Here is a 23,646-nt window from a genome sequence, read left to right on the forward strand (position 1 = left end):
TGTATTAACCCTGACATATTTGATTATTGCAAAAGTATCCCTGTCCTTCAAATTTTACATGCATGGGTACATTTCAGTTTTACAAAAGTACCAGAATAAAACGACTGGTTTTTGACAGATTTTGTGTATCGAAGTACAATCTATATACCAGGTGCACTTCAAAATTAAAACAGTTTGCACAAAATTTTATCTCGGTTGTCAAATCTCAACAGGCTAAAATTACGATATGTCCCAATGGCCTACATTTCTGCTGAACAATGTGTGAATTTATGCATTTATAAACAGAAAATTATTTGTCATCGATTAGAAAGTGCAGTCGTGGCTTTACCCCTGTCACATTTTGCCTTTCAAATGTTATTATGTATAACTGTGAAGCACAGCATGTCTCAGACCTTCGTCTCCACGTTATGTCTTATCTAGTGGAGAAACATTCAATACACAAAAGAAATAACTTATTTACAGCCTTTTCTACTTCTTGAAATTTGAACGGCAAGGGGCGGAACTGGACAACTTTACAGCAAAATGTAAAACTAATGCTTTATGGCAGACTTAATTCGCTTACTTACATTTTTATTTTTTCTAAAGATTTATTGTCGAGATGTCTGCAAACATTCTAAATATAAAGAAATTCTCTTCATACACAGTTCTAATTATTATAATTATAATATACAGTAACAGAAATTGCACCCATTTATGATGACCTGAAATGACATGACCTCAAGAATAAGTGAAATAGATGTAATCAGAAAGAGAAGATAAAAGTATATTTTAAACATTTACTAATCTTGCAACTTAAGGCCTATAAAGATTTACAGTCAAAGTCCATGCCTGACCAGATTCAATTATGCCCCTGCTGCAGACTCTCATGCCCTGGCCAAATAACTTGCCCAATACACACCAGGCTAGATATTTTCATGTCAATTAGTGCAACACCTTTAACTCAATTCACCTCTGAAAGGCAACAACCTCTGTGCAACAAAAAACACATACGAAGCGGAGTTGCACTGTGACAAAGGTTGTCCTGTACTGACTGACATGCAATAATTCAAACTTCTGCCATAGCCCCAATTTGTCATTTTGTAATCAGATTCTCAATCTTGATTTGAATTATTTCTATGCCTTCACCTAATTTCGCAACAATAGTAACACTGTGTTCTAAACAATTTGTCCGCTAATTTGCGAAATGATCAGATATGATATAAAGCTGGAGAAGAAATTTAAAACTTTTTCAAGACTTATTTTGCAGCTGGTGTGGGGAAAAAATTTTTAATGATGCACTTGACAAGTTCTCCATTTCATTCAAATTATGTAAATGTTGAAACCATAGGAGGTAATTTCAACATTTTAAGAAAAAGAGAAAACCTTTGGTAAAGTTATATGTCATGTGATAATAAAAACATTGACAAAAATTAAGAATAGGTATTAAAGACACTCATGTGTATGTACTGCTATTTCTATTTTGGTTAATGGCTTTAACATAATTTTAAAACTGGTCAGTTGACGTTTTACATTTTTTTTCTACAGAAGTAACTGACAACATCCAACATGTGAAAATTTAATGGAGGATTTTATTTCTTGCAAAAGTATTAGTTTAAAACCAAAATCACATCTAAGAAATATTTATCAATACTGTTATCATTAAAACTGATAAAACACAAAGAAAATTCAAGTAAATGTCATTTTTAGTTATAGTAACAACCATCATGTCAAGCCTTGCAAAGTTTGAGTTGGAAAAGAGCTAGTCTTTGAAGAAACAGCTACTGTTTTAGCACTGTACAAAGAAATGTGATTTACTCTGGAAAACTGTTTAATCAAATTATGTCTTCAGGATCAGATTAATTCATGATTACATTATCAAGATGAAAGAAACATTATCTAATACTAATTCAGAAAATACATCAAGAAAAACTGATTTGGACAGCCATAGTTTATACAGAAGGCTTTCCACTTCACTGAGAAAATGTGATAAGAAAATATTAAATGTCTCAATGTATTAATGAAGACATCTTAGAAATCATGTGTTCATACAGTAGAAACTGTTTCAGATGGTCATCTTGGGTGTGGGGGTAAAACAAAACATGTTTTAAGTGATTACCTTATAGTTTCTGACAGTGTGCATTTACAGCAAATTTTGTAACAAAGTGACATGTTGGTAAAGCTTCTCTCAAGTGTGTAAATATAAAGCACTTAAAGCAGCTGATTTGCACTGCACTTAAAGCAGCAAACTTGCACTGCACTGCACTTAAAGCAGCCTAACAATGCACTGCTCTTAAAGCAGCTGACTTGCACTGTACTTAAAGCAGTGACTTACACTGCACTTAAAGCAGCTGACTTGCACTGTACTTAAAGCAGTGACTTGCACTGCACTTAAAGCAGCTGACTTGCACTGTACTTAAAGCAGTGACTTGCACTGCACTTTTAAAGCAGCTGACTTGCACTGTACTTAAAGCAGTGACTTGCACTGCACTTAAAGCAGCTGACTTGCACTGTACTTAAAGCAGTGACTTGCACTGCACTTTGAAAGCAGCTGACTTGCACTGTACTTAAAGCAGTGATTTGCACTGCACTTTTAAAGCAGCTGACTTGCACTGTACTTAAAGCTGCTGAACAATGCAATGCACTTAAAGCAGCTGACTTGCTCTGCACTTAAAGCAGTAACTTGCACTGCACTTAAAGCAGCTAACTTGCACTGACCAATGCACTGCACTTAAAGCAGCTGACTTGCACTGCACTTAAAACAGCTGACTTGCACTGCACACAAAAAACAGCTGACCAATGCACTGCACTTTAAAGCAGCTGACTTGCACTGCACTTAAAACAGCCGACTTGCACTGCACTTAAAGCAGCTAACTTACACTTCACTTTAAAGCAGCTGACCAATGCACTGCACTTTAAAGCAGCTGACTTGCACTGCACTTAAAACAGCTGATTTGCACTGCACTTGAAGCAGCTGACCAATGCACTACACTTTAAAGCAACTGATTTGCACTGCACTTAAAGCAACTGCCTTGCACTGCGCTTAAAGTAACTGATTTGCACTGCACTCAAAGCAACTGGCTTTTTCTGCATTTAAAGCAGCTGACATAATATTATAAAGGTAAGTTAGGAAAATGTTTGAAAATATCTTACTTATGCCCTGGTCACAAGAACACTACGACCTTCGTACGAGCAGGTTTTCAGTCCAACTTTGGCAAACTCGTACGGCATCAGTACAGACATCGTTGACTCGTACGAGCCTAGTACCGATAGTTTGGACTCGCAGAGGACTCGGAAACTCAGTGAAAATGTTTCACCGAGCTCTCCAGTTCTCTATGAGCTTGTAGAGATTTTCAAAGTCGGGAGCAGCTCGCAAGAGCACCGTACGGGATCCGCACGAGCCCTGAAAGAGGATTTTGAAAACTGCGGGGCTTGCCGATGTTCGCACAACTATCGCAGGAGACTCGCACAGTCAACGTACCATGTCTGCACGATATTAAGGACATAATGCGGAGAATGTGCTGTGTCCACACGGGGCTCACAGCACGTTATGATCACCATACGGGCTATGTACGACTTCCTTGGTGATTCAAGGTTGTATAAAAACAGGAATATATTTTTAGTTCCACCAAGTACTGTCAAGTCGTGGTTGCCGAACTGATTTATTCTTGTCGCACGGACCCCGTGGAGACACCATACGAGTGCCGTATGCACCCACGACCACCATACGAAGTATGGCCGGGCTCCTTGCGAGCCTCACACGATTTGTCTGCGATGTCCTTTCGGAGACTACGACTGCAGCCTCTAATGATCGTACGGGGTCCTTAGATACTGTGACCAGATGCTACTATTGTACAGAGACTGTAAGGATTTTAAAATTGGTGGACTCGTACGACTTTGTGACCAAGGCATTAATAATGTTTTGTCACTGCTGTTTATATGCCAGTCAATGAAAATTGTATAAAACATTACTGAAGTTAACTAGAACTGTCACAGGAGTGACTCATACCCCCACCATACGGTCTTGTCACAGAAGAATGGCAACCATAAGAAATCTTAAAAATACTTAGTCTTTGGAGTACTTCATCCTGGGCTTCCACATGTAAGTAATACTAGTATAATACTAGTATAGTAATACTAGTAAATATATTAAATCTCTAATATTAGAGATACACTAAAAGTGAATACAAAAAAGTGTCTTACCGACCCATGTTACCACAGAAAAATGTATTTACTTTTTACATAGGACTTATAATAAAAAAGTTAGAAAAATACCTAAAATATTGAAAATCTAAAAATAGGATTTCTAAAAATAGATTAATTCCTGGAATTTAAGGGGAAGAAACTCAGTACAAAAGTTAAAAAAAAAGGTTACCTCCCTTTGGCTCTAAGCCAATCAGAATGAGATATAGTGAAAATACATCAAAATTAACCTTAAATTCTAGGTAAAAGGGGACACAATTCAAGAAAAATTAGTGTCAGAGTTATGCACCTTGTGTCACATGATGTGGGTGATGAGGTGGAACATCTATTTTAAGTCTGAATCAAATCCATTCAGTAGTAACTGAGATATAGTGAAAATACATCAAAATTAACCTTAAATTCTAAGTAAAAAGGGGCATAATTCATGAAAAATTGGTGTCAGAGTTACGCACCTTATGTCACATGATGCGGGTGATGAGGTGGAACACCTATTTTAAGTTTGAATCAAATCCATTTTGTAATAACTGAGATATAATGAAAATACATCAAAATCAACCTTAAATTTAAAGTAAAAGGGGACATAATTCATAAAAAATTTATGTCAGAGTTAAGCACCTTATGTCACATGATTTGGGTGATGAGGTGGAACAACTATTTTAAGTTTGAATCAAATCCATTTAGTAATAACTGAGATATAGTGAAAATACAACAAAATTAACCTTAAATTCTAAGTAAAAGGGGACATAATTCATGAAAACTTGGTGTCAGAGTTATGCATCTTGTGTCAATGTGTGGGCACATGATGTGGGTGATGAGGTGGAACATCTATTTTAAGTTTGAATCAAATCCATTTGTAGTAACTGAGATATAGTGAAAATACATCAAAATCAACCTTAAATTCTAAGTAAAAAGGGACATAATTCATGAAAAAAATTGGTGTCAGAGTTATGCACCTTGTGTCACATGATGTGGGTGATGAGGTGGAACATCTATTTTAAGTTTGAATCAAATCCATTTTGTAATAACTGAGATATAGTGAAAATACATCAAAATCAACCTTAAATTTAAAGTAAAAAGGGGTATAATTCATAAAAAAAATTGGTGTCAGAGTTATGCACCTTGTGTCATATGATGTGGGTTATGAGGTGGAACATCTAATTTAAGTTTGAATCAAATCCATTTAGTAATAACTGAGATAGATTTGAGAATACAGCAAAATATACCCTAAATCTAAGTAAAATGGGTGGATAATCATGAAAACTTGGTGTCAAGAGTTATGCACCTTGTGTCACATGATGTGGGTGATAAGGTGGAACATGTATTTTAAGTTTGAATCAAATCCATTTGGTAATAACTGAGATAATAGATTTCGGGACGCGATGGGACGGGACGGGACGGGACGCGACAAAACTGACTCCTATATACCCCCCTCAAACATGTTTGGTGGGGGTATAACAATAGCTAAGTCATATGTAGGATTTAAAAAGTCCTACATTGAATTTAGTTAAGTTCTATGTACAAAGTAGTAAGTTGTACACTGCAGTTACTATAATGCCCGAAGTAGGAATTACTAAGTACTTCATAGTCCCACATAATAAGTCCTGTGTAGGAGTTATTAAGTCATTTATATGAGATATTTCCTACATAGGAGTTAGTAATTTAAGTCATGTAGGAGTCAGCAAGTCATTCATTACAGACTTCGGTTCATACAAAAATCTTTCTGTTAGCTCCAGAAAACTTTCATGGTGCTCTCAAAGAAAACAAAAAGTTCTTGTGTATATGTAAAAAACACTCATGTTAAAACCAAGAATATTTTTTTAAAAAAAGATTTTGTCCTGTAAAAATGTATTCCCAGTTTAGAACATTAAAAGTTCTCATCCTAAAAAAAGCCAATCTCTAATTTTCAAAATAATTTGCACTACATTAGTCTAGAATCTTAATTGTATTTTATGCACATTTTTGTCTATTTGCCCTAAAAATATTGTGAAAAATGAAAAAGATTATTATCAAACTACATACAAAATGAGTTTCATGCATTTTCTTTCTCCAAAAATTGCCTGTTTGTGACAGCGTTATAGGAATTATATAAACTTACCTCGCAGCACAATATCTCTTGTAGTATGATAGTCCAGAATTCATCACAGAATTGTCATACCCAGACACAATGTCTTATACTTTCAGACGGTCTTATTTCCTTAAATTGTTTACATTATTAGACTGTATGCACTGTCACACAAGGTTTCATTTTTGTTGCTAGGCAACAGAAACTAAATTGTCTACAAAAACATTAGTTTTCTAGTTTTGAAAATATTAAATTCTTCCTCGAGCTATTGATTTCCTCCAGGGCATCTGATTTCACTAAGGTTTCCATGGCACCAATGCAAATAGCTAAATATTTAATTCACCATTAAAACCTTATTTTCAAACTTTTGTACAAAATAACTAAAAGCAGAAAATGAACCAATTTATCCACACATACAGCAAGACCATTTTTGTGGTTTCTTCTTTCTTCAACCTGAACTGCCCATTCTACCAACTTTTATAATTCAATAAAAATATTAACATTCCTTCATCTTTAAATCTTTCATTTTATCACAAAAGCTATGTGGTTGTCGAGGGAGCAAAGAATGAAAACTTGCACTGTTAAGAAAGAGCTCAAATCTGCACTTTTAAATCTGCTTCAAATTGCACTTTAAAGATAGTCAAAAAAAAAGCACTAAAAATGCCCTAACACTTTAAAATACTGTCCCATAATACAAAACATCAACAAAGTAAGTTTCCCAGTTACATGTTAATAACCGTAAAAATTTAGCCGCAAGCTGTTTACAATATGAAATGATAATGAAAATTAAAAGTCAGTGACAGTAGTGTTTACATGTAGTTATCATACCATACTTACATGTCTCCTACCTTGAGATTTTCATCATTTTGACGACTGGCGTGACAATGTGTTACAGATACATACATTTTTCAGCAATAAAAAGGCAATTTATTTGCAAGCAACTTGCTTCACAATAAAGTAAATATCTCACTGTAATCAAATATGCAATAAAATGTTTCTTTTTTTCAAATTTCACAAATATCTAAATATCACCAGTTATTCTCTGTCCAATAAGCTTCGCCTGAAAAGAAGTAGAGTCTACTAAGTCAGGACAAGCTAGGATAATTTTCATAGTAAAGATTTCCTAGATCATTTGACTAACACTCAACATGACTTTATATAGATACTTAATAATAATAATACATGAAGGGATAGGGACAATCAGCACCATATAACACATATTGGCACTGACAGATCCATTCTTGCATGAGGTACATTCAGACAGAAATTGATGCTCAGATCCATTCTTGCATGAGGTACATTCAGACAGAAATTGATGCTCAGATCCATTCTTACATAGGATATGAATTGACATACACTAGCAGTCAGATCCATTCTTACATCAGTTACAATGGAACATCTTCTTCTTCTTCTTCTTCTTCCGATGATGTACATAAATCCCACTCTGGGGCATTGTCGTACAGTGAATTGGTACTCACATCCATTTTTACATCAGATATCCTCGAACAGAAATTTGTATTCAGATTCATTTTTATATGAGACATGATTGGACAGAAATTTATGCTCAGATCTATTCTTACTTAGGATATGATTGGACTGAGAAATTAGCACTCAGATCCATTCTTACATAGGATATGATTGGACAGAGATTAGCAGTCGTATCCATTCTTACATAGTTCATAATGAATTCCCATTGTCAGAAACTGGCATTGAATGACAGATCTATTCTTAGATAGGATATAATTGGACATAAATTAACACTCAGATCCATTCTTACATAGGTTATAATTGGACAGAAATTGGCACTCAGAATCATTTTTACATATGATTGCTCAGAAATTAGCATTCAGATTCATTCTTACATATGATTGGTCAGAAATTAGCATTCAGATCCATTCTAACATATGACTGGTCAGAAATAAGCATTCAGATCCATTTTTACATAAGATACGATTGGTCAGAAATTGGCATTCAGATCCATTCTAACATATGACTGGTCAGAAATAAGCATTCAGATCCATTTTTACATAAGATATGATTAGTCAGAAATTGGCATTCAGATTTATTTTTACATATGTTTGGTCAGAAATTAGCATTCAGATCCATTTTTACATAGGATATAATTGGACAGAAATTGGCACTCAGATTCATTTTTAAACTAGATATGACAGTTCTAATATGAAATATGACTGGATAGAACTTAAAATTCATATTCTTTTTTATATCAGATATCAGTGAACTGAAACTAACACTCACATCCATTCCTACATGAGAATTATATGATGGCACAGATATTGTTACTTTAGATACATCCTTACATGAGATATGATGGGGAGAAAACTCCCTTTTGATATACTTTTATCTTATTACAGAGGTTAACTGACAGGCTATCCCCTGTGAAATGCAGTTCTTGAAATCATGAACACTTCAAACCATTAAATAACTGTTCATGAACTAACCTTCAACAGTTCTTGATTTCTGTTCATGAATTTTTGGACATGAACTGTCCTTAAAAAGTGTTCATGCACAGTTCATGAACTACTAAAGAATCACACAGTGTTCTTGAATTGTCCATGATAAAAGGTTAAAGGAACAATCATGATGTTATTTTCTTGAATCTTTCATGCACTAGTCATGACAGGTAGTTCATGAACTAATGAAGAATCATATTCATGAATGGTTCACTGCTAGTTTGTGAAGATAAAATGGCACAATAAAAACATATAGCAAGAAGTTCATGAACTATTCATGTTCAACAAAATATCAAGAACTATTCATTAAGTGAATAGTTCATGAACTGTTCATGTACATTAGTTCTTGAAGTTATCTTTCACTTTTCATGCACTGTTCATGAACATGGTATTTAAGAATGTTTTAATAATGTGTGTCATTTTATCTTCACGAACAATTCATGAAGTGTTCATGAACTCCATTCATGAAATATGCATGCATTGTTCATGAACAGTAACATTTCGCAGGGGATGTATGATCAGGAACAGCAAAAATATCTGTTTAAGAAAGGTGGTCATTATTCACAGATAGTCTTGTTGAACTTGTTTAATCTGTAACACTATCCAGTATCAGGTAAAATTGAAGCACCTGGTAGCAAGATTTCAGTGTCAATGACCAGTTGGCCATTAGTGTACACGTGTCAACACTTGTACAGTATAAGATGCCAGTAATACATTTTGGTTAAGTGTTACAAAAACTTACTTGAAACTGTTTGGTTTCACACAGTCGATACTGTACCCTTCAACTTCTCCCAAATCATCAAACAAATATCAGTGACTATTACCATCATAGATCATTTTGTTTTAAAACTTGTTTTACATCAAATAAAACAGAAACTTGAATGTACACATAATTAACCCAAGTCACACAAAAAAAAAAAAGAGTATACAATGTGAAAATTTGATTCTAATGCTGGACCTTGGTGACAACTTTTATCATGTTACAAATGTAATACAACTAGCTAAAGCCTTTAATTCATATAAATACCATATTTTTTTCTGTATTCTGTCCTAGTTGTGCAAATCTCTTATTTAATGTTCGGCTGAGATACAGTTTACAGAACGTAAGTACCATACATACCCTTTCATTTTCATCCATGTTATAAGAATTTGATCAATTCCAAGACTGATGTAATCTTAATATTTTAACAAATCCATGTAGAAATACTTTAAAGCACAATTAGTTACGAAAACACTAGTATGAACAGTCAAGTGATCTTATTAATTTTGTGGTAGTTCGGGCAATATGGAGTGTCAACTTAGACACTATTATACCAGCTAAATACCAATTAGTCACAATTCTTTACATCATTATTTACTTCTTATTGACTTTCTTACAATTAAGGACCGAATAAAATTAATATCTTACAACAAAATCTTTAATCTTTATACATATAATATAACAAACGTAAATAATTAAATAAAAATTATTCGTTTTTGTCATTAATTGTGCTTTGATAACATTTTGAGGATGTATTATATTTGTATGCCCTGGGGCAGTTACAAGGGGGAAAAACCACATTGATGGTATTTAATAAGAAGTTAGTGCAATAAGGAAAAGGATATATTTGTATAATCTATCAATTATTTACAGATCAATGGGTCAATTATGATTCCCCTAAGACTAAATATGTGCTAGACCACATCAAACATCTTCAGGACACTGATTATGATCATGATGATTTCTTACTAATTTTTAGTGGTCAATGTCCCAAGGGAAAAAGTTGTTTGCATTCCTCTCTGTTCACTTGTTTTTATGACAAACAAAATTCAGTCTAGTAATGGGTACATTTAAATTAATACTGAATGAAACTCTCTATAGGAAATATTTAGAATACCAGTGCCCTGTAATGAGACATAATCATAACCCACTTTATAGTAGGTGAGGGGGGATCCACGAAATGGTTGTCAGTTTGTATCTGGCACATGAAACCCTAATATTTCAAAACAAACTGCCTACCTCAGTATATCTATTGCAGACACACTAATGAATGGAGATAGTATCAGAATAACAATTTGCAATACAGTGCAGGTAAGAAGTCTGAGAAACATAGCTTCACACAAGCCAATTAATCACATTATTTAGTTAATTTACTCATGAAAGAACTACCTTGACAAGCAGTAATAAACTATATTTTCTAGTAGAACACTGTTTTAACAGGAGCCTGAGGAGGTGACTATAAAATCCTTGCCATATATCACTGATGTGCATGCATTTTATTTCATGTATGACATATATTATTAATAATAACCACACAAAAAAACAACATATCTTTCATAATGACAAAATTTAGTGCTTTCATTAATCAGAAATACAGTCGAACCTGTAATAAGCAGCCAGCCAAGGGAACAACATAGTGTCAAACACTAACTTTCTTTTGCTGTGTAATTTTTCAGTGTTGAAAAATGTCACCCCTTCTGTTGACAAGCAGCTTCAAGTCAGGTGGAAGTTAGATGGGAAGTTAGCTGACCTGCTGCTTAAGGCAAGTGATTAGTTAATACAAGTGACTGCTAAGTCGGGTTCAACTTATGCATTTTACTGCATTCACGAAGAATACTCTCAAAAAAAACACATAAAAAAACAGTAGTTTCTGAAATAATGTTTCCAAAAGAAACTTGAAGGTTAAGAAATTTGTTTTGTTTTGTTTTCTATCTGGTATATTAGGTACCGAATTCAATTTGCATAAGGAATAGTCACACACAATTATGTGTTTTGTTTTATTTTAGGCAAGAAAGAGTGACATATACTTCAAACTGGATTTATTCAGAGTTATGCTAGGTGTGTGTTTTAAAGTGTCTCTGAATATTAGTGACCTTGACCCGAGGTTCTGTGAAGGCTCTTTTACATTTTGCATGTTAAAGAAGTAAGGGAAGCTTCTGGAATTGAGCACCTTCTGTAACTTGCCCCTTACAGAAGAAAAAGGCCTGCTGCGTACTCTTGCTGTGTACATACAGCGTATATGATGCGTACATGATGTGTACTGAAATCAAGGGCTTTAAATAGTACGCAGGATATACACCGCACATACACCGATAGTACGTTTGTAGTACACTTTTGACATGCAAATGAGCTCTGCCGCGTACTACTTGCTGCGTACATGCTGTGGACTACATAGTACACAGGATGTACGCTGGAGGAATTTAGTATACGGAAAATAGTACGCAGCATGTACACGGCACATACACTTTTCACATGCAAATGAGCCTGCGGTGTACTACCCCTGCGGCGTACATGCTGTGTACTCCTGCGGCGTACATGCTGTGTACTCCTGCGGCGTACATTCTGTGTACTCCTGGCCCGAGTCCTGCGGCGTACATGCTGTGTACTCCTGCTGCATACATGCTGTGTACTCTTGTGGCGAAACTGCTGTGATAATGTAAATTCCTTACCCCACCAACTTTCTTATGCAAATGCTGATCATTTGGACAGAAAAAAACAGAAAAAAGATAAGTGACATGCATCAATAAGTATTTACCCTTACCAAAATAATGTAGACTGATGTTATCAAATAAATTAGTATGCTTTTCTTCATCCACTTTTCAATGAAATAAATCAATTTTTGTAGCATGTAATTTGGTAAACATCTGAAGAAAATGGCGTAACTGCATCAAGGGGAAACAACTTTAATGCAACTAAATATAAGTGTTATAAATTTCGAAGTATCTGCGGTGTACATGCAGTGTACTATTTTCTTGTACAAGTCCCTCCTGCGTACATGCAGTGTACTCCTTAAATTTTCAGAGTCTGTGCTGCATACTTGAAGTGTACTAGTGACCTCCTGCGTACATGCTGTGTACTCGTCGAAATAGTACGCGGCATGTACGCGGCATGCGGTGTATGTAAAATGTACTCCTCTGGCGTACTACTGTGTTCGCGGCATATACACAGCAAATACGCAGCATGTACGCCACAGAGGCTTGCTTCTGTAAGGGGCAATACCCTCTATTTTTCTTGGAGCATCATCAGTATGGATGTGACAGTGGCAACTAAGCATACATGTTGATAGAAATAGATTTAACTTGCATGAACTTTTAACATCACTATGAAATTTATACTAATAAATTGGCCTTAAAGTGACCTTTATTATAAGTTTGTTGAAATGCAGTACTGGGGATTCAAAAAAATTGTGGCTGATTTACCAGTCGCTTTGTTTGCACCCTTGAATATTATCACCAGTTCAAAGTTTAAAAGTTGCCTTTTTTTCTAGGACGAATGACCAAAAAAATACGCCTGGATAAGGACAATATTTATCTAATTGTTTTTTCTTTCACCAGCAAAACTGTGAACTGGAGAAGGACCCCATCAATATTATGATAAATATCAGTTAAACAAAGAAAATAGTTCTGTTACCTGTGACACCAAATCCAAAGGAAATCCTTTTAAATCCAGTATGAATCTGACATACAATGTAAATTCATTGACTGTCAAAGGTTGCTTTACTATGTTAAAATGAATGTAAACTAGACTTTACATATAATAACAACATGTCAACACTTCTAACATCTTTAAAGGGTCCTTAACATTCCAAACAGGACAATTTATATCTAGGACAAGTGGTTTTTTCTCCATTTTCTATGTCTAATACACTGACAGGTGAGATAGATGTATGTCCTACTTATCCATTGTTTTTTTGGGGGGTTAAATCATGACTTTAATATGAATGACAAAACAGTTTTTTCTTTGTTTGTTTGCTTTTCACCATTATCAATGTTTCATTCAAGAATAATTATTATTCTCTGATATTTGTAATATTTTTTCTACCTACCTACCCACTCTTACTCTTCTACTTGAATCAAGGTTACACTATTTGTTTTCACTCATGGTGAAAGCCAACTTATATAGTCTTTTCCCTAATACGCTAATGAAAACACTTACCCAAACGTTCTTAGTGGTCGGTTTCTATTTGGGGGTGGTTCCCCTGGGTCAGGGTATGGCAGGTCACAGAACTCTGATAAAAGAATGTCAAGGTCATTGGTAATGTTGTTCAGCATCTGAAAGTATAAGAAAAATCCATACATTCTAACTTGTACGATATTTGAACTGGCTGAAAAGTTTGCTTTTTTGTTTGGTCATAATATTTATATATTATACAATTATCTTAAAACTTAAAAAAAAATGAAGATAATACTGTAATTGTCTATTACCGTTTATTTGATAAGGCTTCAACTTTAGGTATAATGACAAATTACAGTCAAACTTGTGCTATAGGACCACCTCTGAATAAAATACCACAAGAATCATCTTTGAAATTCTCTTTTAAAGTTGTTAAGTTCTTTAACCTGTTTTTAAAAGGCCATCAATATAGTACTGTGAAATCATTTAATTTCGTGGGCATAAAATTTCGTGGTTTTTAACAAAATGGCAAATACTATTTGTGAGTGTTAAAAGATAAAATATACATGAATTTTCTATTTCTGTATTCCTTTTTGATTTTAAATTTCATCTCTGACGTCTTAACCAATGAAATCCACAGAAATTGGTCCCACACATACAAAAACTTTAACGATTTTATGTTTCACTGTAGTACTTTGACAGTTAATTTAGGATAACAAAATTGGATTATTTGGAAAAATTAAAAGTACATTTGTATTTTATTATCAAACTTTAGTAATGTCTTGCTTCTAAACCATAAAATATTTTATGAGACCACAATGTATTCCCTTGTCTGAATTCATAAAATAACAGGATAACAGAGAAAGAGCTATATGTTGAATAATACATACTGACAGTTATATAAAATGGTCTGAAACTCCTATTTACAAACCCAGACAGTCAGACAGTATTTTATTGACATATTATTGACTAAAAAAGCAAATAGCATAAAAAATTAAAAGTGCATAGAAGTTAACTGTAACATTAACAAGAGCTGTCCGTAAGACAGCCAAGCTCGACTATTCGAAATATTGTCACAGAAGCAGGAAATTATTACCCAAAATGTTAAATATCAAAAGAGTTTTAAGTTCGAAACGGGACATAATTTGACTAAAATGCATATCAGAGTTATGGGACTTGATGCTATCAACTAGTTTAATAACCCCGAAGAAACATGTTAAGTTTCAATTCCATATCTGCATTAGTTTTGGAGATAGTAACTTGCATGTAAAACTTTAACCAGAATTTTCTAAGTCCAAAAGGGGGCATAATTTGCTCAAAATACATGTTAAGAGTTATGGAACTTGACCCAGTGAGGTTGGTAACTGACCTAGAAAAAGAATAAATAAGTTTCAAAGCTATATGCCTTTTGGTAATAGCTGTATGTACTTGCACGCAAAACTTTAACCAGGATTTTCTAAGTCCAAAAGGGGGCATAATTTGCCCAAAATACAAGTCAGAGTTATGGGACTTGATTCTATCAACTAGTTTTATAACCCCGAAGACACATGTGAAGTTTCAATTTAATATCTGCATTAGTTTTGGAGATAGTAACTTGCATGTAAAACTTTAACCAGGATTTTCTAAGTCCAAAAGGGGGCATAATTTGCTCAAAATACATGTCAGAGTTATGGGACTTGGCCCAGTGAGGTAGGTAATTGATCTAGAAAAAGAAAAAATAAGTTTCAAATCAATATGCCTTTTAGTAATAGCTGTATGTACTTGCACGCAAAACTTTAACCAGAATTTTCTAAGTCCAAAAGGGGGCATAATTTGGCCAAAATACATGTCAGAGTTATGGGACTTGACCCAGTGAGGTAGGTAATTGATCTAGAAAAAGAAAAAATAAGTTTCAAATCTATATGCCTTTTAGTAATAGCTGTATGTACTTGCACGCAAAACTTTAACCAAAATTTTCTAAGTACAAAAGGGGGCATAATTTGGCCAAAATGAAGGTCAGAGTTATGGGACTTGGTGCTATCAACTAGTTTTATAACCCCGAAGACACATGTGAAGTTTCAATTCAATATCTGCATTAGTTTTGGAGATAGTAACTTGCATGTAAAACTTTAACCAGAATTTTCTAAGTCCAAAAGGGGGCATAATTTGCTCAAAATACATGTTAGAGTTATGGAACTTGACCCAGTGAGGTTGGTAATTGACCTAGAAAAAGAATAAATAAGTTTCAAAGCTATATGCCTTTAAATGATAGCTGTATGTACTTGCATGCAAAAACTTAACCAAGGTGTGACGCCGACGCCGACGCCGACGCCGACGCCAGGGTGAGTAGAATAGCTAGACTATTCTTCGAATAGTCGAGCTAAAAATTCACAAGGTCCAATTAAACAGCAACATTATGAATTATTGGTATATCTGAGATATTACAAATAATTCCAGGGGGTGGTGGTGTAAAAACTAGGACACAAATACCCCTGCTATGTATTGTAGCAACATAAAATGTCTTGTTATGATGTGAAATTCTAACATTTCTTAATTTCAGCTCTTTAACCAGACATGATTTTCTGAACTCATAAGTGCATGCTTTTTATAGCAAAATACGCCAAGGCTGACAGACATTGCACTAAATACCACTCCATCGTTTTGGCTGGGGCAACAAAAAGTCACAGATAAGACAGAAAAAATGTTGTAAAACCTTTGGACCTTAAGTGTAACCTTGACCATTAGGCTTTAGGAGTCTCACAAATCACCTGTCACCCTGTTCTACTCAATGTTATGCCAGTTTATTAGGATATTCAGTCTTGTGTAATTTAAGTCTGAGACAAAACAAGAAGATGACCTCTTAGTAATGACCTTGACCTTTGAGCTAGGAATTGAAGTTTTGGATGTGAAATCTTTTAAATTATAACATTATTTTAATTCTTGCTTTACAATAGTTTTCTGCAGATCTGTAGTTTTACCAGGAAATGTCAGAGACAGGAACTAATTAGATGTGAATGTAACTGGATATAAATTTACACAAGAGAAAGCCTGCCAATATGTAATAAGCTTGCTGTTCTAATGGTGCCACCATTTACCTGCCAAACAAAAGCACACTGGGGCATCTGTGATTTTTCCATTACCAACAAAGCAATGCATGCATTTAGCAAGCATTTATTGGACTTCAAAGTTCCCTAAGCCACTTTCAATTTTATGTTAAAATCACATAAAGTAGCTAACCATTTAGATGTTATGCTTAATTATTTGATTAGAAAAGCACAACTATCAATGTTGTGCATGAACTGATACCGTGAGTTATAGCCATAAAGGGAGGTAATCATAAACAATGGATTCAAATTAAAATATTTTCTTCTATGATAATCAATATTCAAACCTTTGACAAATAAATGAGGAAGTATTTATGGAAAGCAGAATTTAACAAGAAATAAACATATTTATGTTCACAGCGACAAAAGTGGCAGCCACTGATAAAGAAAGGCATTATGAGCCTTTAAGACGTGTTTTGAGGATATTAAAGCTATATCAACGGTGAAAAACCTTCGAAACTGCATCATCATGAACACACACACACACACGCACACACACACACACACACACACACTCAACAACAGTACAGATTATAACTCATGACAAAAGCCAATTAAGGAAGATCGCTCTTTAAGATATCATACATAATTAACAACAAAACCAAAAATCCGTATCTTCTTTTTAAATCTAAGAAGGAAGAAGATAATACAATATTATTCAATTCTCTAAAGTTGGCATGGCTACAGGGGAAAAGTCCCGTGACCACAAGTTGTCGTATATGGAAAAGATTAACGATGATGGGGACAATAAATTATCATAGGAGTAATCTGAAGCGAAAATGTTTTTTGTCATGCAATAATGTGGTTTTCTTTTCCTACATGACAGAGACTGGGCGACGACTATCACCACGGTGATCATCTACATGATGTACAAATCATCTTGTATTTAAATCGTCATTTTTGTGCACTTAAAACGCTACTGAGCTGAAAATAACTACAGTCTCGCTGACTTCAATTAATGGTACATTAGTCACGTTAACCATCAAACTGTGACGTAAAAAACTTTGAACAAATTAAAAACTAATGATAATAACATAAAAAGAAATTCTTTATGATATCTTTACATAATAACCTCACTGTACCTAACAATATCTTTTTTGGCTGAATTCTGTATAGAATATTTAATGCAAAAAGTCATGAACTTTTCCATAATAACCTGCCAATTAATTGTAACCACAGTGAACCTGCTGACATTTCCTTCAATAAATTGTAATAAATTTCAATAAGAAATTAGAATTCTGAGGTACATGGTTTCAATATATAGCACCAAAGTGCAACCGCAAGTCATAATTGCACCTGCTCTCCTCTCTCAATGCTAATAAACAAGGCAATATAACCTTAATGACATGCTGTGCACTCTTCCAGTTTCTAAGGTAAATTTTTCTACAGATCTGAATTCATTAATTTCACATGTGAAAAAAAAAAAACACGAAACTTTTCTCTTAAAAATTTCAACAGTATACCCTCTGTTAACCTGACACGTCCAAGGAGGGAATACCTCCCTGTATAGACAAATATTTTCTTTCCTATTAGAAGTAATTCATAGTAAATTAACCTCTCCAGACAACAACCTCTGTAAAAATATTTCAATCTTCCCAATGGTGTTCTTGCAAGAGGGGTTGCACTGTATACTTTAAGAAGAATTGTATCATCAAACTATTAAATGATACCTTATAATTTCCTTATGTAACGTGGCGTCAACATGAGATCTTATAATTTCCCTACAAAATATGGTGTCAATATAATGTGACCTTATAATTTCCCTACGCAACATAGCATCAACATAATGTGACCCTATAGTTCACCTATACAACATGGCGACAATGCTATGAGACATTTTAATTCCCAGAGTACAATACTAAGTCAACATAATGAATATTGCCCATATGCAATAATGGCATTAGCAAATTGAGACCTTATAATTCCCCTAAACAATATGGCATAAATATAGTGAGACCTTGTGATTCCCCCATGCAATATGGTGTCAACATGAGAACTTATAATTTCCCTATGCAATATGGTGTCAACATAATGAGATCTAATATTAATTATGCTATGCAACATGGCATCAACATCATGAGACTTTGTAATTCCCCTATGCAACAGGACATCAACATGAGACCTTATAATTCCCCTATTCAATATTGCGTCAACATGAGAACTTTAAAATCCCTTATACAATATGGCATCATATAATACTCTGCAGGGACTGAAAAGGTATAGCAATTACCTTAAAAGGTTAGCTGCCAATGCCGTACACAAAAATAAGACCTTTTTTATTCTCGATATCTTCCACAAAAAATACTCGACATTACATATTAATATATTTTTTTTTAGATTTTTTATTATCAGAAGCTCCCATTACTGCTGACTATTGTTAAGCCGTAAAACACATAACACCCATAAAACATACCTTGCAACAATAATAAACATTTAAATGTCAAAAAAGTTCATAATATAAATAGTTATGGTTATTTTTTCCTCACCTATCAGCCCACAGCTACTAGTCCAAACTAACAAAAATTCTTTTCTCCCAGGTGTAAACATGTGTTTTCTAACCTATAAAACAATGCTTTACATTTTTTCCACAATTTTCAGCTTTTTTTTACAGAAATGTTGAATTCATCACTTTGCTGAAGTGCCTTTGCACTGCCAAAATTGGTTTCCAAAATATTGGAAATATATACCGAACATTTATCAAATTTTCTTGGAAGTATTTTCCAGTGTCTGAACACTATTGGAAACATGTCCAAAATCAATCATGAGCATTTTGTTCCTCCTGATATGATGCCAGGTCACTCAATCAAAGGATTCTCATATCAAAACAGTTTTAAGAAATGCCCTTAATTGCATTAACAAATGAGATAGCTCATACTGTGAGAGGCTGTGAGATTTATAAATAATTTATACTGGCCAGTTTTGATAAAGTCCAGAGACATTGTTTCAGTATACAATCAAACAAAGATCAGGATGCCTTCCAGTAGGGTACTGCTGCTCAGAGCAAGGAAAACAACATCTTCTATTCAATTTGTACAAAATTTCACCACCATCCATTAAATTACAGTAAACAATCAGCAATACATGTATCTCCAATAATCTAAGAAACAAGCCTAATAAATTTATTTGTTTTGTTTGCAAAACTGTTTCAGTAAGCATGCAAGTGTTCAATTTTAGTTAATTAACTGACAACTTCCACACATTGAACAGAATCTGATATTGATGCAAAATTAATTTGGGTCACATCTCCCCTACCCTTCTCCACATCCACATTCTCCTACATTCCCATACACTAACAAACCCACTGCCCACTAAGGATTTAAAACAATACCCTTTGCACCTGGAGACTGTGTGCATGATGAAGATGGAGATTGTGTGCATGATGGCTAAAAATCTTTAAAGAGTTGACAGAACACAACAGTTGTTTTCCCCACAAAATGTCTCCTATTGGTGCCATAAGTCCAGCATACAAAAGGTTGCATGTAACTTTGGTGGTAGGATTATTCCTGGCTGAAAGTCCTCTCATTTTCATAATGGCTTCTTCAAAGTGGAAATGTATTACAATTTAATGCAAACGATATTCTTGTAATTGAGTAAGTTGTAATTAAAATGATAATTTAAGTAGACCAATTAGTAGCTCATTGAATTAATTGACAGTAAGAGTACTACCGTATTAAGTGTCTCTACTGGTGGGTGGTCTAAATATCAGTAATACATGCATCAATTCTAATAGGTTTTCCCTCACTTAATTTGCCTATTAGGATTTCATATATACATTTATACAATCCTTTCACACATATAAATTCACACAAAAAGAACATTAGAATATTTTAAGTGTTTATCTAAATTTAAATCTAAGTTAAACAGAGATACTGATATACCATGCATCAAGTATAACAAGAGAGCCAAGACGGCCCTACATTGCTTATCCGAGTTTCACAGCTTGCTGTATTAATTCTGCTACAGGGTCACATAAGTAAAATATCTGAAACTGTTTTGTTTTTCTGACAGGATGATACTAAGACAATAATATCAAGAAACACAAAAAACTTAAAGTTAAAAGAAATGTGGAGGTGAGGTTTGGGAGGTTGGGGGTAATGTGCTTGGGAGCTTCAAGGAATTTGGGCCCCTGACATCACCACTTTTTTCCTTTGAAAATCTGATAGCTATGTCTGGAGCACCCAAAGAACATTTCTTTGAAGTTTGGTTGTACTTGGCTTGGTGGTTTAGGAGGAGATATTCTTTAAAGAAATGGTGGACAACAGACAACCAACGATAATGAGTACTTCTGGCTCAGGTGAGCTAAAACCACATTATGGATGAAGGTAAAATAATTTAAAAAGCTGAAAAAGGCAGTAATTATCTGAAGCAGGACAACCAAAAATGATTCCTATCAAGCCCATCATTTTCGAACATTTGTTTTGTTTCTCTAATTAATGCATGGACAAGAGCTGTCATTTACTTATCTCCAACAACCCTCGACAACCCTCCAAAACCCAGCCTTTATCCACTCCAAATTATCTCTCTCATTTATTGTTCCTTCCAGTGCCTAAAACAATAAACTTGATTGCTCAAGCTAACAAAAGCATGACTAAAACACTTCATGAATGAAATCATCATGTAGAAGAAATTGAATGAAAAGTGTTTTGGTAATTGGCTACACATGAAACAAAGTGAAGTGCACTAAACAACTCTTGCTTAAAATGTCTAATTCATTGAGCAGAAAACATAAAACATTGTTTAAGATAATTATTTCTGTCTTCTTCAATGATATAACTGTATATAATAACTTTACTACCCCTTCAATATCTGGAACTTGTTCAAGGAAAACTACATAATTTCTCCTGTAAAAAATGATGCAAAAAGTGCATTCACTTCCGAGACAATTTTCTGCCACGTACAGAAAGGTAACAAGGTATAGTATTTAAAACGTCACTTTAAAAACTATCCTATGACAACAATAATCCTGTTTTTTTATCATTATCTTATACATGTACTGTGATAACAAGTAGATAGGCCAGCATTACAGTAGTTTGTTTTGTGATAATTAGTTTTAGTTTATCTTGTTACAAAAACAAGATATATGTCTTAAAAAATCAAATATATCTTCGTTTATCTTAATGCAAAGACAAATCTACATTATATTGGTTAGACTAGCTGCTAAACTATGATATTTTTTTTTACATTCTTATGATTTATGTAGTGAACTGAGACATTCTATATTGTATGTCCAATACCATAACGCCATAACTTTAACAATATTCCTCTAAGAAAATGTCTAGAATTTGGACTGGCTTTAGTCTCTATGAAATGGAATTAGACAAAAAAAAGGGAAAAAATGTAGAAATTTCTTTATTATCAGTCTAGTGGCTAGTCTAATATATTTGTGTATGTGTAGCATTTGAAAATGTATTCTCCTAGTCTTCAACATCTTGTCCTCTTGTCTTTAATCTTGTTACAACAATTATTTGCTTGTTCTGTCGGTTTCTCTTGCATGAACAACTTATATTTTCATGTTTACTCTTGATTTTCCTGATTGTTTACTTTTGCTTGTCCCGTGTTAAACATCAATTGCAATTATATTTTTGTATGTCATCTCTTGTTTTTCCTTTGCTAAATTTCCCAGAAATTGATCTTATTTCAACAACACAATTCTGTGTATTTAGCAATTCAACCTGTTACCACTCCAGACATTATAGCTTGTGCAGACCCTGCATGTGTTTTGTTCACAGGAGATAACTCCTGGGGCGAATAATGTCCCTCTCCTTCTCAAAACACTAGATAGTCCAAGCCAAGAAAGGTTTGTCAGAATATATAAGAGAAATTACTTAAAAAGATTAAAAAGATTATATAGTTGGTAGCCTGACTACATCAGGCACTAAGTAACTTCTGGTATGGGTAGGCATCTTTATGAAGAACACAAGCCTTCAATTGTGAGGAAAAGAAGTAACTTGAAGTCAATGACTGTTTAACCATCTTGCAAACCACTGTGACCCAATCAATCAAAGCTACAAAATATTGCCTCTTTTCCTTCTTCTTTAGGGTATAAATTTCAGGGCCCTCACTGGAGCATCACTGCCAATGAAGTCTCTATAATGAAATTTTTGCATACATATCCATTATTCAATTACTAGGGCTCAATGCAAAACTAGTCTAAGTGTATATAGAAATAGAAGCAGATCGGCTAGTTTTGTGCTGAGCCTGTATAGAATCTCAGTAAAATGATGAATACAAATTACAATGGACATTTTTCTTTAATCTCTTCAAATATTAAATTGTAAAACATTTGCAACAAAACATTTGTTTTCAGGAAATGTGCTGGTCGACAGATATAGAAATTGCATGCAACAGCTTCAAAGTGTGCCTGGCACAGTGCTCTCACAGGGAAGATGTCTGGCATGGAGCCCTGGGAGCAGATGTGGAATTAATTATCGTCATCAATGTTCAATTTTCTGCTTGAAGTGTTCAGGACCATGTAAACTAGCTACATTATAATGTTTCTGATTTCCTAATGATCAAATGAAGTGTGCAAGAATTAGAACTGTATTGATTAGTGAACTGCCGAGATGATTTTGACATGAAATAATTACATTTCCATGTGGCTGATGAATGTTCTAACTTCAAAATAATAAACACCAGTTGTTATTGTTTCTTCTGCGTAATAAATTCTATTTACATTTTTTAATATTGAATAAAAATAATTTAAAAAATCTCAACGTTTTTAAAGTTAAAATCTAAAGGCATTATTTGTTTAGCTAGAAACCCTGTAAGGTTTATAATTGATTTATATTGGCCAGTTTATATAAATTCTCAGAGCCCCAATTTCAGTATATAATCATTTGGAAATGACCAAACAACTTGCAGAAAGTACTGCTGCAATAGAAAAAATATATCTTGTATTCTGAACTTCATAAAATTCAAAGAAAACAATATTAGAAAAAAGTTTCTTTTATATCTCCATATTTTCATCTCAAAAATTAT

At 34.0% G+C, this 23,646-nt stretch overlaps 1 protein-coding gene across 7 annotated transcripts in view; it reads right to left on the reverse strand.

Moving 5' to 3' along the window:
* LOC128557001 (uncharacterized) overlaps nt 1-23,646 on the reverse strand; it is an 84,979-nt gene that overhangs the window by 29,831 nt on the left and 31,502 nt on the right. For 5 of the 7 annotated variants that reach the window (XM_053543369.1, XM_053543378.1, XM_053543373.1 and 2 more), the window contains one exon: nt 13,628-13,743. In XM_053543369.1, coding sequence (XP_053399344.1) covers nt 13,628-13,743 — 116 coding nt within the window. Of the gene's footprint in view, nt 1-6,274; nt 6,417-13,102; nt 13,253-13,627; nt 13,744-23,646 lie in introns of those variants that run through there. The other 2 variants (XM_053543397.1, XM_053543388.1) reach the window with 2 other exon arrangements.

The sequence above is a fragment of the Mercenaria mercenaria genome, chromosome 1, assembly GCF_021730395.1.
Source record: "Mercenaria mercenaria strain notata chromosome 1, MADL_Memer_1, whole genome shotgun sequence".
NCBI classification, from domain to species: domain Eukaryota; kingdom Metazoa; phylum Mollusca; class Bivalvia; order Venerida; family Veneridae; genus Mercenaria; species Mercenaria mercenaria.